General features: G+C 37.8%; 3 protein-coding genes across 3 annotated transcripts in view; 1 reads left to right on the top strand and 2 right to left on the bottom strand.

The window, feature by feature from the left end:
• The window catches only part of LOC125021850 (collagenase 3-like), a 37,994-nt gene that overhangs the window by 12,200 nt on the left and 8,758 nt on the right, over positions 1-17,036 (top strand). The window lies entirely within an intron of this gene.
• On the bottom strand, positions 3,969-6,580 carry LOC125021853 (matrix metalloproteinase-18-like). Its single transcript, XM_047608078.1, has 10 exons — positions 6,474-6,580; positions 6,152-6,399; positions 5,912-6,060; positions 5,572-5,700; positions 5,306-5,467; positions 5,066-5,189; positions 4,845-4,978; positions 4,583-4,742; positions 4,368-4,471; positions 3,969-4,264 (listed from the first exon to the last, which is right to left on the bottom strand). The coding sequence occupies exons 1-10, from the start codon at positions 6,570-6,572 to the stop codon at positions 4,155-4,157; spliced, it is 1,419 nt and encodes a 472-aa protein (XP_047464034.1). The 5' UTR covers positions 6,573-6,580; the 3' UTR covers positions 3,969-4,154.
• On the bottom strand, positions 13,973-16,500 carry LOC125021847 (collagenase 3-like). The gene is made up of 10 exons (XM_047608072.1): positions 16,394-16,500; positions 16,072-16,319; positions 15,833-15,981; positions 15,516-15,644; positions 15,250-15,411; positions 15,028-15,145; positions 14,807-14,940; positions 14,545-14,704; positions 14,329-14,432; positions 13,973-14,225 (listed from the first exon to the last, which is right to left on the bottom strand). The coding sequence occupies exons 1-10, from the start codon at positions 16,490-16,492 to the stop codon at positions 14,116-14,118; spliced, it is 1,413 nt and encodes a 470-aa protein (XP_047464028.1). The 5' UTR covers positions 16,493-16,500; the 3' UTR covers positions 13,973-14,115.

Genomic DNA, 17,036 nt, shown 5'->3' with positions numbered 1-17,036 from the left:
CTTCTCTGTCTTCCACTTTTGTGCAGTCGTATGTCAGGGATATGGGATTTCATAATGTACTCAGGTCTCCATCAGAATAAGCATGATGCTACATTTCAAATTGGCTCATTGTCACTGCAGGACTTGTTTCTGGGCTCCCTCCCTCCCTCCCTCCTGCAATTGGAGGTTTCTTTCAGTCAATTGTTGGCTAGACTGACCCAGTATTGTGTGGGAAGACAGCTCAGAGTACATTCATCTTAAACAGCATTACCTATGACCTATGATGAAAGTAGGTGTGTGATGTGTATAGCCATCCACCTCCAGGCCCAGGAGTCATCCCTGCTGCCTTTGATTGCTATACATGGTTGTTTAACAAAGGGAGGATACATGACCACATTGTTAAACTTTTCACTGTAAATTTACAGTTGCTTCGCCAGCAAACTACTTTTTCTAACTGTATTCAAAAATCACAGTATACTACTGGAATATAAATTTACAGTACATTGCTGTAAATTTATGACATGATGCTGAACATTTTCAGTAAATTACTGTATATTTACAGTGTTTGGATCTACAGTATGTATCCTGTGTATGATAATAATTACAGAATGTTACTGTAATACTACTACTATAATAATCATAATTAAAAAATGGCAGCAGGACATCATGCAGTTCCCTTTCAGTTATTTATTAAAATAAAAATTGTGTATCCCAGGCAAAACTAGACATGAATAAATCTTACCTCCCTGTCTGTTTTCTTTTTGTTCTTTTGTTCCTTCGAAAGACTAACAATTTTTATTTTAAATTACAGCGCAAATAATACTTGGTAACTCACTGTGACAATTTTGTTTTTGTGAGAAAGGAACATCAAACTATTTTAATAAACCTGCTGCAGAACAGCAGCAGTATAGTTTGCGTAAGTGTAGCATAGAGGGAAGTGAACCGTAAACAATTATGCAACAGTTTTTTCTAAACATCTCAAGTAATTTAATTTGGTTTGTGTGTTGTTTTGCTTTGTGAGATTTATTTCCAGACAGGCTCATCATAAAATTGGCCTTAATGACAAATGCACTTAAATATTTAATGAGTTTGAGTTTGTTTGTTGTATAGAGCGCAGTTACTTAAGAGGTAAGAGTCAAGTAAGAAGGCCTGTAAAACTTACATGTGTAAGCTTTACTTAACAAACTTACTTAGCAAACTATAAATATAGTTGTCAATGTTTTATTCACATTCAAAATCAGATACAGTACTTATTAGCCACAATCAAATGTGATGTGTCAGGGAGTTTGAAGGTCGACTGTACAATGGCTGATGTGGTAGACACCTTAAAAAAAGCACAAAAACAAACAAATTATTAGACCTTGCAGATACATCCTGGTTCACAATGAATGGACTGGGATTTAAGAATAATGTAAAAGACCAAGATCATGAAACATCATGATTGTTGAATAATTTCGTAATTTTGCCTTAAATGAGTTGATTATAATAAATACAAGACAAATATTTAGGCTAATAAACCATTTTCCTTACCTAATTACAGTGTAAAGAGAGAGAGAGAGTGTGTGTAGCCAAGCACGAAAGGCAAAATAGAGGATAGACTTATAATGTGTGTGTCTGAATTACCTGAATTTACCAGTATTCATGAGCACCTTGTTCTAACTTTTTAAGTGTGATCTGGTAAAGTACGCTGCAACTTTACCAGATAAACAGTAACTCACAATGGTTTGCATTACTGACAAAATTGCATACGACACAAACAATGTAACAAAAATATAAATATAACAACATCAACAACACAACAACATTGGAAAATTAAGTCAGGAATAGTAGTCAGTTGAGCAAATAAACAAAAGCAACAATGTAATAACAAATATTACAAACCGAGACAGAAATGTTGGCTCATTAATTTTCCAGCGTCTTCTTTCCAAGTATCGACGCATTTTAATAACGGCATCAGTTCCAGCTGTGTGATGCTGCTGTGATGCTATGATTTGAGTATCAAACTCTGTCCATATCCACCTTTTACATTAGGCGAAGATGGAGAAGCTCCTGCTGCGCACAGACTTGGAGAGAAGCTGCACTGGCATGAATTCTGTGACGAGTAAGTTGCAGGACGTATAGAGGAAAAACTGTAACAAAAGTATCGATCACAGCAGGCTAGTATGGACCTGATGCCGATACTGGCTACTATACTATCGATATTTAGATCGATAGGCCCAGCCCTAGTCTTATTGACTCTTTAGTTGGGTGATCTCTGTACAAAAAAATTATAATAATTATAATTACTGTTCTGTTTTTATTAATTTTTATGAGGCCAATAAAACTGACAATGATAACTCATAAAATTCAAGAGCTAATGTTTGCAACAGTTTGACACAAATAACAAAAGCAGTGAATTCAGAGAAAGGTTTTAGAAAGACTTACTAGCTTTCTAAATTAGTAATTAAAATATCTATCCTATCCTAGCAAAAGCAACAGTGTTGTTTTAATGTTGACGTAAACCGATACTCGCTAATTTTAACGTTAGCTAGCTTGGAAAAACGAAACAGCTTTGTTTTAACACTGTTCTAAGCGGCAGAAAATTTAACTGGAGAAAAAAATGGTGAAATGTTACCTGAAATGTTACCTTACTCAGTGAAGGACGCCAGGCAACTCCGGACATCCATGACAAAAGGCTGAGCAGGTTGTCCTCTGTCACCACGAAGGCACAGTCAGAGACTGGCTGGCAGACTTGCGCCAAAGTTCATCAACAAATCAACAAAACTAACATGCAAACTGCTAAAACAAACTTTTGCCAAATTATAAAAAGGTGTTGCTGTGTCTGTTGATTTTTTTTATTTTTAATTTTAGTTCCTGCTCTTTTCTTTTACCTTCCCATGATGCTCAGCTGTTTACAGTTTAATCCTGTAAAATGGCAGTCTCTTAAAGTGCTGTAATTTCCTGTTATCACATTTTTTTCTCCCAGGTTACATTGCAGTTTACAGTATGGTACAGTACTGTATGACAGCAATACAGTGAAATACTGTTCAGATTTCACTGTAAATTCACATCAAAGGTTTACAGTGCAGATTTATAGGTGACCACGATTCTTGACTGCTTCCCCTTAATTGGTTGAGTATGTATTGAGAGGGCTCAATACATACTCATAGAACTCAGGTTACATTCAGTAACTACTACTTATAGGTTATTGTATGAACCAAAACTTTTTCCCCCCATTGGTTTTGTCTTATGCGAAACTCTTCAACACATGCACTTACCAAAAAAACAAACAAAACAAAAACAACAACAACAACAACAACAAAAACATTTACACTTTATACTATTTTCCCAGTCTTTGTGGATCTGGACCTTAAGGTATATTTATTTATTAAGTTCAATTTTTTTTTGACTGTGTAGTATGCACTGTAGGTGTTATAGTCCCAGACAAATAGCAAATGCATTATTACACATATTTGTTGATATTCCTGTATAATAAAATGTAATAGAATCATTTTTGGTGTTGTTTTATGTCACATGACACATGATACAAAGAGTTTTCATTTTCCGATTTCTGTTAAAAATGCCTAAGTTGCCAGTTCCAACATGATGTAGAAACATAACAAAAAACAAAGCTAGACATGTTAAATTAGAAAGACAGTTTATTCTCTTTCTCATTTTCTTCTCATTCATACATACATCCTCATACATTGGTGTGCAAATGAAATTGTAACATAATGTGTTATGTTAACATTCAATTTAACTTTATTAAAGGCAAAAATGTATGCAAACATGAGTAAAGTATGATGAAACTTTTAAGATAAATTAATTTAAATAGACAATTGCCGACATCACAAAATAACTATTTAGGTCATACATCCAGTGTATAACTGTAACAATGTAACAATATGATTAGATAACATGTTACGTTAAAATTCAATTTAATTTAAAGACAAAAATGTAACAGCAACAAAAAGAGCAAACATAAATAAAGTAACATTTAAGTTAAATTAATTTAAATAGGCCAACATCACAAAATAACTATTCAAGTCATACATTCCGTGTATACCCATAACAATGTAACAATATAATTAGATATCATGAAAAGCATTTGCATACTATCGACTGTGGAAGCATTTTAAACGTGCCTTCACTGCAGTTAAGGGCAATTCTGTAAACAAGCTGGCTGGTCAACTGCTCTAGAAGTTAGTGCAGTGCAGGAAGTAATTGTTCCTCAGCACACGGTAAAGCCTCCCAGTCCTCAGGCTGTACTCAAACACATAGGGTCCACTGTAGAGGTAAGTGAAACCTGCAGGACATCCATATCATGTGTTAGTTTCTCTTCTTAAAGGGTTCCGAATTACTGTGATAACTCATTTAGGTACTCTTCAATTCTGGGACAACACACTTACCTCTGTTGTGCAATGCTGCTGTCACCGGGCGGGACATGCCATAGAATTTGTCATACACCCGTTTGGGGAATCCTCCTTCCATAGTCTGTCTGGCCTCATCATAACTGAAAAAAGGAGACAGCAATGAAACTCACACACAATTTCCAATACACCTTGTAAACCATCATCATACCAGAATTAATGATTTGAACAGATTTTGTTTCATTTGGACACACCTGTAGTAGTAACTGCCAGTGAAGAACAGTGTCTTTCCAGATTCTGGATCATAGACAGCTGCGTCCACTTTCTCCAAGTGATTGGGCAGACCAAAACTGGAAATTGATTTAGGATAGCCACGCACAAGATCGGATCCACTGAAAGCCCATACCTTGCGATCTGTTGAGAGATGAAGAGACTGGCTTGAAACTATTTAAAGGTCAACAGGGTAGACGGAAACATAGGGCAACATTAGGTGGACACAGAGAACACATACTGTACCTTTAAAGAGTAAGACGCTGTCTAAGGCCTTGCTCTCATAAGCAGCATCAATGTTGACGGGGGCATTAGGCCAGAAGTTGGTGATGAGAGTCTGCTGGGGTGTGTTGCCCTGAGGGTAGCTGCGCCAGAAGAAGCTGAGACCACACACAAAAGAATGGAAATTAGTTCAGGGGTCAGCTCTAGAGTAAAGAAAGATACAGAGCATTCAGCATCCACAATACCTGTCCTTGAAGAAGAGCATCTCTCCTTGCAGGTTGGCAACAGCGTCCAGTACCATGGATAAATCACAGGCATCAGGGGTGGTGGGGGCTGTGGGTCCAGGCTCAACAGGATTCTCATTTGCACCTGGAGGTTAAGTGAATCGACCGTCATCAAATAAATACAGTTGTTGCATTCATCAAATAATCTGGGCATGGGACATTTGTTCAAACAGAGAAATGGTGCTGATTCTCAGTACTTACCATAAAGGGACTGGATGCCATTTACATCATCCCGAGGCAGAACAAAGGTGTCAGGGTTGCTGTATGAGTACGTAGGGTACATGAGGGCACTTGGATCATCGGAGTGAGACAAACCCAGAGAGTGGCCAAACTCATGAGCGGCGACCAAGAAGAGGACAAAGCCTAAAGCAGGGAGCACAGAAGGAGGATCAGTTACAGCGCCTCCAGAGTATATCAGGAATTAAGAAAAAGAAGATGCCATGTTCTGTAAAGAATAGCAAACTTACCTGTCTGTGAGCGGAAAGTGAAGGTCTCATCTTCATCGAAATGAGCATCTCCTCCAATACCAGGAGAAGGAGAGAAGGCATGGGCAAGAGTACCGTAAGGGCCATCAAAGGGGTAATCATCACCATGTGCTGTATGAGCAAGAACATAGTCATGTTAGGTTTTATCAACCAAGTACAAACAAGTCTTTAACTAAATTATAATAAAAGACAAAACAGCAGAGTGGATTTTCCCAATGCATCTCACCACAATGACTGATCATAAGATGCTATATAAGATACTGCTACAACTAAAAAACGGATGATCCAGTAATGGTATAGCTGTAAGTTAATTTGTACTCACATAGGCGACCAAAGGAGATCATGATGTCAGCGGTGCCACTGTAGATCCTTGTGAATCTCAGAGGAGTGACTTTGGCCCAAACCTGCAGAGCTCTCTCAATGGAGTCATCCACCTCTGCCTGAGACATGTCCGGTGTGTAGTTCTCTATTCTGTAGCATGGGAAAGTACAAGTCAGTAAACAACTGCATGAAATGCCTGTAGTAGCAAGTTTCTCTCTCATTCTCTCTTCAGATCATTCACCTGTATGTGAGGTCGTTTTTCTCCCACTTGAGGCCGTTTCCGAAAGTGGAGAACTGAGCGATGTTTCCATCTGGAACGCCACAGCGGGGCTTCTTCATCATGGCCAAGGTGTCGGCATCCAGAGTCCCTGTGATCTGGAGACCAAAGAATCTCTGCATCTCACTCAGCTTCTTGGTCACCTGGCTGATGCCCCGTCTCACAGCTGGACCACTCTCCTCCGTTAGGTTGAAAAATTTCTTCAGGTAGCCCTGCAGATGAAAACAAACGTTAAAACACTGCACATCAGAATATATGTATAAGAAGACAAATCAAGCAAACATACCTTTGCAAAATGTTCATCCTGCACAGTAACTGGCAGTATGGGCACACAGTAAACTGAGACTGCCACGGTCAGTAGAATACTCAGGCTGAAAGTCCTCATGATTGCTTGTCAAATTCAACTTGTGTCTAGGCCATGGAGGCAGCCGATATTTATGCTGGGACTTGGGTGTGTTGAGCAAATACCTGTTTGAGTCAGTGACTCAGGAAACATTCCTTTTATGGATTAGAGAGGAAGTCTGGCATCAATTGCTCATCCATTTAAAAAGTTTCCAAAAGTAGACATTGTAATTATGATGACATCACAATGAAAATTTAATTTAATTAATTTAAAACATCAGAATAGAATAATTGGCACATTGAGTAAAATGATACAGTTTTATTTGGTAAACCATATTCATCCACAGGAAAGAACCTTTTTCTACTACATGTTCCTCAAGTCATAACGTAATTGAAGGACTATTTTATTAAAATGCGTATACATTTTCATCAGTTTTTGTCTCTCGTAACCATATTTTGTGCTTTCCTTTACGCCATATTTGGCATTTATAAGCTATGCTTAAGTTGAAACCCTTTTCTTTCTTTGTTTTTTGTATATGTTTGCAATTGTGTGGTGATTTATGATGCTGACCAAAATAAATTACATTCATTCATGTTCATTCATTCGTGTTTTAATCCTGCGTGTCTGTGAATGATCCCTGCTGTTACACTACATTTCAAATCAAAACATCAGATAACAAGGAACTCTGAGCTCAAGGGTGAGTCATTGACTGACATTAATAAGTTGCAGCGGTAAAGACTGAAACATTTTGGCTAAGTTGATGTTAGAATAACGTTGATTTCACAAATCACAAAACAGTAATGTTGCTGAATGGCACTACAACCTGTTTGTTCAGTTGTGTACTGTGTTGTGTGTGTGAGCTGCAGGTGTTTTTTTTTTCTAACATGTCCCTAATAATCTGTAGCCACTTTGTACTTCATCGCTTGAGGAAACCTACATTTCAGCCACTGTTGGCAAATACTGGACTGTGAGAAAAACAGTAAAAACTGTGCTGAGCAATGTACCTTCACATGTGAAACAACCAGCAGCAAATGCAGACACATAATGGATATGTTGTAATAAGAAAAGCAACAAAGGTGTTGGATCACAGTGTCGCAGTGATGGAAAGAAGCAATGAATTTTTCATTTGGTTGAGTATCTTTAGGTAGAATGTTAATATCATCCATGTCATGCAAAATGTTTTCACACCGTGACAGCAGCAGAATTAGATTAAAACAAGCATTTAAATTACATTTATGAATTGACACTTTGATTCAAAGTACTAATGACATTATTTCAACACTATTACCTCAGTATTACATTCTGAGGTAACACTTCCTGAGGTAGCACAGCTGCATCTATAGGAGTCGGAATCCCAGGCCACTGCTGCTCTATGAGTATCGGTGATCCTTCCATCATCTTCAGCCTCTCATTGTACCTGGACACACAATGAAATCAGTGGAATGCTTTTTATCTAGATATTCCTGCTTGAATGTGTATTGTGGAGCCTGATAGACCAGATGAGTAATCAGTTACACTCCTGAGATGAGAAATAGCTGAGCCAATACCATTAATTGAATATACCCTCACTTCTCAGTTGAATAGGTACTGTACATTGTGGGAAATGAATGCATTCTAACATAACAGCACTGCACTAAATCTTAGCTCCATGAAGCTCATGGTATTCAGCATTTGTTTCAAATAACTAAGAGAGACTGCGGTTTGTAGTACTACTGAGCTGTATTGTGTTGTACTGACACGTATTTCCATTATTTGACAACCCAGTCAAACAAACACTTTAGCGTTTGATTTAATCCAGTTCATCAGCACCACCACCACATCCTTTAAATGATTCAGTTGAATGACCGCCTTTCTGAAGATGTTTCAGCACACAATGTAGGTCAGTCGGGACTGGACACACAACTTTACACATAAATCACAACATACTTTCTGTTGTGACAGACTAAGCGTAAGCCTACCTATTTATAGGTCATCAAAACAACATTGTATTCATCAATGTATTATATATTGCTGAGTAACACTGTTATGACTATGAGTCATATGTGTGTGAGTGTCTATCTGGTACTGTGCTCCCTCTCTGCCTACAGGGGTTGCGGTCTTTCATTTGTTGTTTCAGCTCCCTGTAGACCAGCCAGTGATTGGAGACGACCTAATGAACTGGTCAAAAAGGCCTTTTTGGAGAAGCCAGTTTCTCTCCTCTACTGAATGTTTACCACCACAGTCCCACCATGTGGGGATGAGAAGCCAGTTTAGTTTCCTAAGTTTTCTTTTCTATTTTTTAGGGAATCCAGGAAAGGACATCTGTAAATTATTTTTTTTTTCTTTTTAGAAGCAGGGAAAAGGGAGAGTCAGCTTTTTGTGTTATGTACTGGTTTCCCTAGGCCGATCATAATCACGGACAAATTTTATCACCAGGCAGCATCCAGACCAGAAAATGAAACAGAAGGAAATTATATAGAAAACGTGATAAAACTGAGACGGTTTCAATTTCCTTCATCAATTGCTCAGCGTCATCAACTTGTATTTACAGGTATCAATTACACCGTGCAGATAAAATGCCTACTTTAGACAAGTGCTAATTGGGGAAAAACAATACTTTGGTGGAATATTACCTGCACATCTGCTGCACTTGAATGTCCAATCTTAACATCAATGCCCCTAACTTTGCTTAACGCTGGGTGCACTTAAGTGCTACTCACAAAACCTGTGTGTCCACAGTAAGGCTGACATATCTTTTGTAGTAGCCTTTTGGCCAGTTGCTTTTCGTGTCATGTGAGTTTTAACAAAACCAATCTTCAGCAAGAAGGTTCATGTGGTGAATCTGACATCTTTGCTGCCTTTTTTTGCTGTTGTTTCTATATTGCAATACTGCACTAATTACATGAAGGCTATTTATCTAATGAGCATTACAAAAGAAAAATGTGACTTTCTCTTCTTTGAAAAAAAAAACTTGACTCCAATTCAGACTCCAGTATATTGGGGATGGCCAGTACAACTGGGAAAACATTGATTTTAGGGTCTTGTTAAAGTTTGCTTTAGATCTCCAGGAAATTAATGTAAATCTACGTAATATCTAGAAAACTGACATGGGTGCTGTACGCCTGTGTTGGAAGTAGAGCGGTTGAAGGGAGCTCAGTTCGCTGCAACTTAATACATCATCATGTATGCAATTAGCATCCCTTTTTTGGAGTGTGTTCATGGAAGACATTTGCTTCATTGCTTCTGTCTTCCACTTTTGTGCAGTCGTATGTCAGGGATATGGGATTTCATAATGTACTCAGGTCTATAAGCATGATGCTACATTGCAAATTGTCTCCTTGTCACTGCAGAACTTGTTTCTGGGCTCCCTCCCTCCCTCCTGCAATTGGAGGTTTCTTTCAGTCAATTGTTGGCTAGACTGACCCAGTATTGTGTGGGAAGACAGCTCAGAGTACATTCATCTTAAACAGCATTAACCTTCGGTCTAAATAAATAGCAAAGCCTGTTAGAGGTGCAGGACCTATGATGAAAGTAGGTGTGTGATTAGTATAGCCATCCACCTCCAGGCCCAGGAGTCATCCCTGCTGCCTTTGATTGCTAGACGTGGTTGTTTAACAAAGGGAGGTTACATCACCACATTGTTAAACTTTTCTAAATAGAAAATAGAAAATTTAGCAATTTACTGGCAGCAGCTTCGCCAGCAAAATACTTTTTACGTTATCTCACTGTATTCAAAAATCAGAGTATATAACTAAAGTAAATTTACAGTTCATTGCTGTAAATTTATTTTTCAGTAAATTGCTGTATATTTACAGTATTTGAACAGTATTTGTATCTACAGTATGTATCCTGTATATAATAATAATTACAGAATGTTACTGTAATACTACTACTATTCCCTTTCAGTTGTTTATTAAAATAAAAATAGTGCAACCCAAGCAGAACTAGACACGAATAAATCTTACCTCCCTGTCTGTTTTCTTTTTGTTGTTTTGTTCCTTAGAAAGATTAACAAATTTTAATTTAAATTATAGTGCATATAATACGTAACTCACTGTGACAATTTCGTCACTATTTTAATAAACATGTTGCAGAACAGCAGCAGTATAGTTTGTGTAAGTGTAGCATAGAGGGAAGTGAACAGTAAAGAATTATGCAACAGTTTTTCTAAACATTTCAAAATCCAATAGTTTGAATATTTTACTGTGCATTTGCTTTTTTTCCCCAGGTATTGTAAAAAATAATCTTGTGTGAAGTTCCAGTTAAGTAATTTAATTTGGTTTGTGTGTTGATTTGCTTTGTGAGATTTATTTCCAGACAGATTTATTATAAAATTGGCCTTAATGACAAATGCACTTAAATATTTAATTGGCATTGGCTGAGTTTGTTTGTTGTATAGAGCGCAGTTACTTAAGAGGTAAGAGTCAAGTAAGAAGGCCTATAAAACTTACATGTGTAAGCTTTACTTAACAAACTTACTTAGCAAACTATAAATATAGTTGTCAATATTTTATTCACATTCAAAATCAGATATAGTACTTATTAGCCACAATCAAATGTGGTGTGTCAGGGAGTTTGACAGTCGACTGTACAATGGCTGATGTGGTAGACACCTTAAAAAAAGCACAAAAACAAAACAAATTATTAGACCTTGCAGATACGTGCTGATTTACAATGAATGGACTGGGATTTTAGAATAATGTAAAAGACCAAGATCATGAAACATCATGATGATTGAATAATTTCATATTTTTGCCTTTAATTAGTTTATTATGATTATGATAAAATACAGGACAAATATTTAGGCTAATAAACCATTTTCCTTAACTAATTACAGTGTAAAACAATTTAACAGTACAAAATTTAAATAATTCCCCTTTTACTACATAGTCTACAGTTGTTTAAGCCATCAGCTGAGAGAGCGTTTGTGTGTAGCCCAGCATGAAAGGCAAAATAGAGGACAGGCTGATAATGTGTGTGTCTGAATTACCTGAATTTACCAGTATTCATGAGCATCTTGTTCTAACTTTTTAAGCGTGATCTGGTAAAGTACGCTGTAACTTTACCAGATAAACAGTAACTCACAATGGTTTGCATTATTGACAAAATTGCATACGACATGAACAATGTAACAAAAATATAAATATAACAACATCAACAACACAACAACAATGGAAAATTGAGTCAGGAATAGTAATCAGTTGAGCAAATAAATAAACAGAAGCAACAATGTAATAACAAATATTACAAATTGCACAGAGAGGGAAATGTTGGCTCATTAATTTTCCACCACAGAAGCGAGTCTGTATCCCGTGCGGTTGTCTTCTTTCCAAGTATCGACACATTTTAATAACGGCATCAGTTCGAGCTGCTGGGACGCTAGTATTTGAATATCAAACTCTATCCATATCCACCTTTTACATTAGGGGATTATGGAGAAGCTCCTGCTGCGCACAGACTTGGAGAGAAGCTGCACTGGCATGAATTCTGTGACGAGTAAGTTGCAGGACGTATAGAAGAAAAACTGTAACAAAAGTATCGATCTCAGCAGGCTAGTATGGACCTGATTCCGATACTGGCTACGATACTATCGATATTTAGATCGATAGGCCCAGCCCTAGTCTTATTGAGTCTTTAGTTGGGTGATCTCTGTACATGTGTTTTGAAAATGTATTGTTCGGAATATGCATTACAGTCAGGTCAAGTCAGGTTTCTGACATTCTTATGAATTTTCATATGCCTCGAAAAATGCTAATTTTGTTTCACAGTTATGACGACACAATTCACAAGGAAGCATTTTGGCAAATGAAATGAAAACCAGGATTTATGTGAGCTACGTTGTCCAAAAAAATTATGAGAATTATAATTACGGTTCTGTTTTTATTAATTTTTATGAGGCCAATAAAACTGACAATGATAACTCATAAAATTTAAGAGCTAATCTTTGCAACAGTTTGGCACAAATAACAAAAACAGTAAATTCAGAGCAAGGTTTTAGAAACTTACTACCTTTCTAAATTAGTAGTTTAAGCAAAAGCAACAGTGTTGTTTTAATGTTGACATAAACCGATACTCGCTAATTTTAGCTAGCTTTGAAAAAAAGGTACTTTTCAACAGCTTTGTTCTAACATTGTTCTAAATGGCAGAGAATTTAACTGGAGAAATCCTCAAATCCTCCTCCTAGGTCCGTTACTACCTTTCTAAATTAGTAGTTAAAATATCTGCCAGCAAAAGCAACAGTGTTGTTTTAATATTAAATATTAAACCGATACACAATGCTTAGACTTAAAAAAAAAAAAGAAAAAAAGATCCTCTTTGTAAGTCAGAAAAAAAAAATGGTGAAATAATGTTACGTCAGGCAGCTCCGTACATCTGTGACGAAAGGCTGAGCAGGTTGTCCTCTGACTGTGCCTTCGTGGTGACAGACACTGGCTGGCAGACTTGCACCAAATTTCATCAACAAATCAACAAAACTAACATGCAAACTGCTAAAACAAACTTTTGCCAAATCTTGTTGTGTCCGTTGATTTTTTTTATTTTTTATTTTAGTTCCTGCTCTTTCTTTTACCTTCCCATGATGCTCAGCTGTTTACAGTTTAATCCTGTAAAAAATGGCAGTCTCTTAAAGTGCTGTAATTTCCTATTATCACATTGTTTTCTCCCAGGTTGCATTGCAGTTTACAATATGGTACAGTACTGTATGACAGTAATACAGTGAAATACTGTTCAGATTTCACTGTAAAGTTACATCAAAGGTTTACAGTGCAGATTTATAGGTGACCAGATTCTTGACTGCTTCCGCTTAATTGGTTGAACAAAGTTGTTTGAAAAATCATGTACACTTTCTACTATTTCTCCAGTGTGTGTGGATCCGGACCTTACTGTATATTTATATATTGAGTTCAATTTTTTTTTTTTTTACTGTTAAAGTTGGTTGAGACATTAACGTTTTCCATATATTAGTTGACTGTGTAGTATAAACTGTCGGTGTTATCGTCCCAGACAAATCGCAGATGCATTATTACACATATCTGTTTATATTCCTGTATCATAAAATGGAATAAAGTAATTTTTGGTGTTGTTTTATGTCACATAACTGATACAGAGATGTTTTTTTTTTCCTTTTTTTCCAGATTTCTGTTGAAGAAAAATGGCTGAGTTGCCAACTCTAACATACTGTAGTAGCACAACAGAAAACAAGGCTAGACATGATAAATTAGAAAGGCAGTTTATTTGGTCTCTTTCTCATTTTGTTCTCATTCATACATACATTCTTATGCAAAGTTACAGTGGTGTAACATAACATGTTACTTTAACATTCAATTTGACTTTATTAAAGACAGCAATGTAAAAGCAACAAAAAAAGCAAAATCAATAATTAAAGAACAAAGATAAATAAAGTAACATTTAAGTTAAATCAATTTAAATAGGCCGACATCACAAAATAAATATTCAGGTCATACATCCCGTGTATACCTGTAACACTGTAACAATATAATTAGATATCATGAAAAGCATTTGCATACTATCGACTGTGGAAGCATTTTAAACGTGCCTTCACTGCAATTAAGGGCAATTCTTTAAACAAGCTGGCTGGTCAACTGCTCTAGAAGTTAGTGCAGCGCAGGAAGTAGTCGTTCCTCAGCACACGGAAAAGCCTCCCAGTCCTCAGGCTGTACTCAAACACATACGGTCCACTGAAGAGGTAAGTGAAACCTGCAGGACATCCATATCATGTGTTAGTTTCTCTTCTTAAAGGCTTCCGAATTACTGTGATAACTCATTTAGGTACTCTTCAATTCTGGGACAACACACTTACCTCTGTTGTGCAAGGCCGCTGTCACCGGGCTGGACATGCCATGGAATTTGTCATCCACCCGTTTGGGGAAACCTCTATCCATAGTCTGTCTGGCCTCATCATAACTGAAAAATAGGAGACAGTAATGAAACTCACACACACTTTCTAATACACCTTGTAAACCATCATCATATCAGAATTAATTATTTGAACTGATTTTATTTCTTTTGGACACACCTGTAGTAGTAACTGCCAGTGAAGAACAGTGTCTTTCCAGATTTTGGATCATAGAGAGCTGCGTCCACTTTCTCCAAGTGATCGGGCAGACCAAAACTGGAAATTGATTTAGGATAGCCACGCACAAGATCGTATCCACTGAAAGCCCATACATTGCGATCTGTTGAGAGATGAAGAGACTGGCTTGAAACTATTTAAAGGTCAACAGGGTAGACGGAAACATAGGGCAACATTAGGTGGACACAGAGAACACATACTGTACCTTTAAAGAGTAAGACGCTGTCTAAGGCCTTGCTCTCATAAGCAGCATCAATGTTGACGGGGGAATTAGGCCAGAAGTTGGTGATGAGAGTCTGCTGGGGTGTATTGCTCTGAGGGTAGCTGCGCCACAAGAAGCTGAGGCCACACATAAAAGAATGGAAATTAGTTCAGGGGCCAGTTCTAGAGTAAAGAAAGACACAGAGCATTCAGCATCGACAATACCTGTCCTTGAAGAAGAGCATCTCTCCTCGCAGGGTGGCAACAGCGTCCAGTACCATAGATAAATCACAGGCATCAGGGGTGGTGGGGGCTGTGGGTCCTGTGGGATTCTCATTTGCACCTGGAGGTTAAGTGAAACGACCGTCATCAAATAAATGCAGCTATGTTGAGTTCATCAAATGATCTGGTCATGGTTGAGAAATGGTGCTGATTCTCAGTTCTTACCATACAGGGACTGGATGCCTTTTACATCATCCCGAGGCAGAACAAAGGTGTCAGGGTTTCTGTATGAGTAGAAAGGATACATGAGGGCACCCGGATCATCGGAGTGAGACAAACCCAGAGAGTGGCCAAACTCATGAGCGGCGACCATGAAGAGGACGTAGCCTAAAGCAGGGAGGACAGAAGGAGGATCAGTTACAGTGCCTCCAGAGTATATCAGGAATTAAGAAAAAGAAGATGCCATGTTCTGTAAATAATAGGAAACTTACCTGTCTGTGAGCGGAAAGTGAAGGTCTCATCATCATCGAAATGAGCATCTCCTCCAATACCAGGAGAAGGAGCGAAGGCATGGGCAAGAGTACCGCCAGGGCCATCAAAGGGGTAATAATCACCATGTGCTGCATGAGCAAGAACATAGTCATGTTAGGTTTTATAAGTAAATTATGATAAAAGACAAAACAGCAGAGTGGATTTTCCCAATGCATCTCACCACAATGACTGATCATAAGATGCTATATAAGATACTTCTACAACTAAAAAACTGATAATCCAGTAATAGTATAGCTGAAAGTTAATTTGTACTCACATAGGCGACCAAAGGAGATCATGATGTCAGCAATGCCACTGTAGATCCTTGTGAATCTCAGAGGAGTGACTTTGGCCCAAACCTGCAGAGCTTTCTCAATGGAGTCATCTACCTCTGCCTGAGACATGTCCGGTGTGTAGTTCTCTATTCTGTAGCACAGAAAGTATAACTCGGTAAGCAACCGCATGAAATGCCTGTAGTAGCAAGTTTCTCTCTCATTCTCTCTTCAGATCATTCACCTGTATGTGAGGTCGTTTTTCTCCCACTTGAAATTGTTTCCGAAAGTGGAGAACTGAGCGATGTTTACATCTGGAACCCCACAGCGGGGCTTCTTCATCATGGCCAAGGTGTCGGCATCCAGAGTCCCTGTGATCTGGAGACCAAAGAATCTCTGCATCTCACTCAGCTTCTTGGTCACCTGGCTGATGCCCCGTCTCACAGCTGGACCACTCTCCTCCGTTAGGTTGAAAAATTTCTTCAGGTAGCCCTGCAGATGAAAACAAGCGTTAAAACACTGCACATCAGAATATATGTATAAGAAGACAAGTCAAGCAAACATACCTTTGCAAAATGTTCATCCTGCACAGTAACTGGCAGTATGGGCATGCAGTAAACTGAGACTGCCACGGTCAGTAGAATACTCAGGCTGAAAGTCCTCATGATTGCTTGTCAAATTCAACTTGTGTCTAGGCCATGGAGGCAGCCGGTATTTATGCTGGGACTTGGGTGTGTTGAGCAAATATCTGTTTGAGTCAGTGACTCGGGAAACATTCCTTTTATGGATAAGAGAGGAAATCTGGCATCAATTGCTCATCCATTAAAAAAGTTTCCAAAACAGCACACTGCGATTATAATGACATCACTTATAATGTTGTTGTAATGATAAAATTTAAAACATCATGTAGAATAATAGCCATATTCAGTAAAATGATACAGTTTTATTTAGGAAACTATATTCAGCCACAGGAAGCAACATTTTTCCAAATGTTCAATGAGCATTTGCAACAATTACTTGTGACAGTATGAAGAGCACACATGGAATAACATGTGTTTACCATGCTTTGAAACGTAAAGAAAAATGCCCAAAAAATGTGCCATCGAAAAATCTGTAACAGCTGCTCAATGGACGTAAGTGTACAAATGAGTACAGATCTACATTAAAAACTATTTACACTACATGTTTCTCAAGTCATAACCAAATTCA

Source organism: Mugil cephalus, chromosome 15, assembly GCF_022458985.1.
Source record: "Mugil cephalus isolate CIBA_MC_2020 chromosome 15, CIBA_Mcephalus_1.1, whole genome shotgun sequence".
Taxonomy (NCBI): domain Eukaryota; kingdom Metazoa; phylum Chordata; class Actinopteri; order Mugiliformes; family Mugilidae; genus Mugil; species Mugil cephalus.
The sequence above is the reverse complement of the archived record's forward strand: the minus strand, read 5'-3'. Positions and strand labels throughout refer to the sequence as shown.

Excerpts from the sequence above, each read along its gene's own strand:
- LOC125021853 (XM_047608078.1), bottom strand. The coding sequence starts at position 6,572 with ATGAGGACTTTCAGCCTGAGTATTCTACTGACCGTGGCAGTCTCAGTT. Across the intron at positions 5,468-5,571 it reads CACTTTCCGCTCACAGACAG|GCTTTGTCCTCTTCTTGGTC; the intron begins GTAAGTTTGCTA and ends TCCCTGCTTTAG. Across the intron at positions 5,190-5,305 it reads TGGCATCCAGTCCCTTTATG|GTGCAAATGAGAATCCTGTT; the intron begins GTAAGTACTGAG and ends CTTAACCTCCAG.
- LOC125021847 (XM_047608072.1), bottom strand. The coding sequence starts at position 16,492 with ATGAGGACTTTCAGCCTGAGTATTCTACTGACCGTGGCAGTCTCAGTT. Across the intron at positions 16,320-16,393 it reads AGGATGAACATTTTGCAAAG|GGCTACCTGAAGAAATTTTT; the intron begins GTATGTTTGCTT and ends TTTCATCTGCAG. Across the intron at positions 14,941-15,027 it reads ATGCTCTTCTTCAAGGACAG|CTTCTTGTGGCGCAGCTACC; the intron begins GTATTGTCGATG and ends GTGTGGCCTCAG.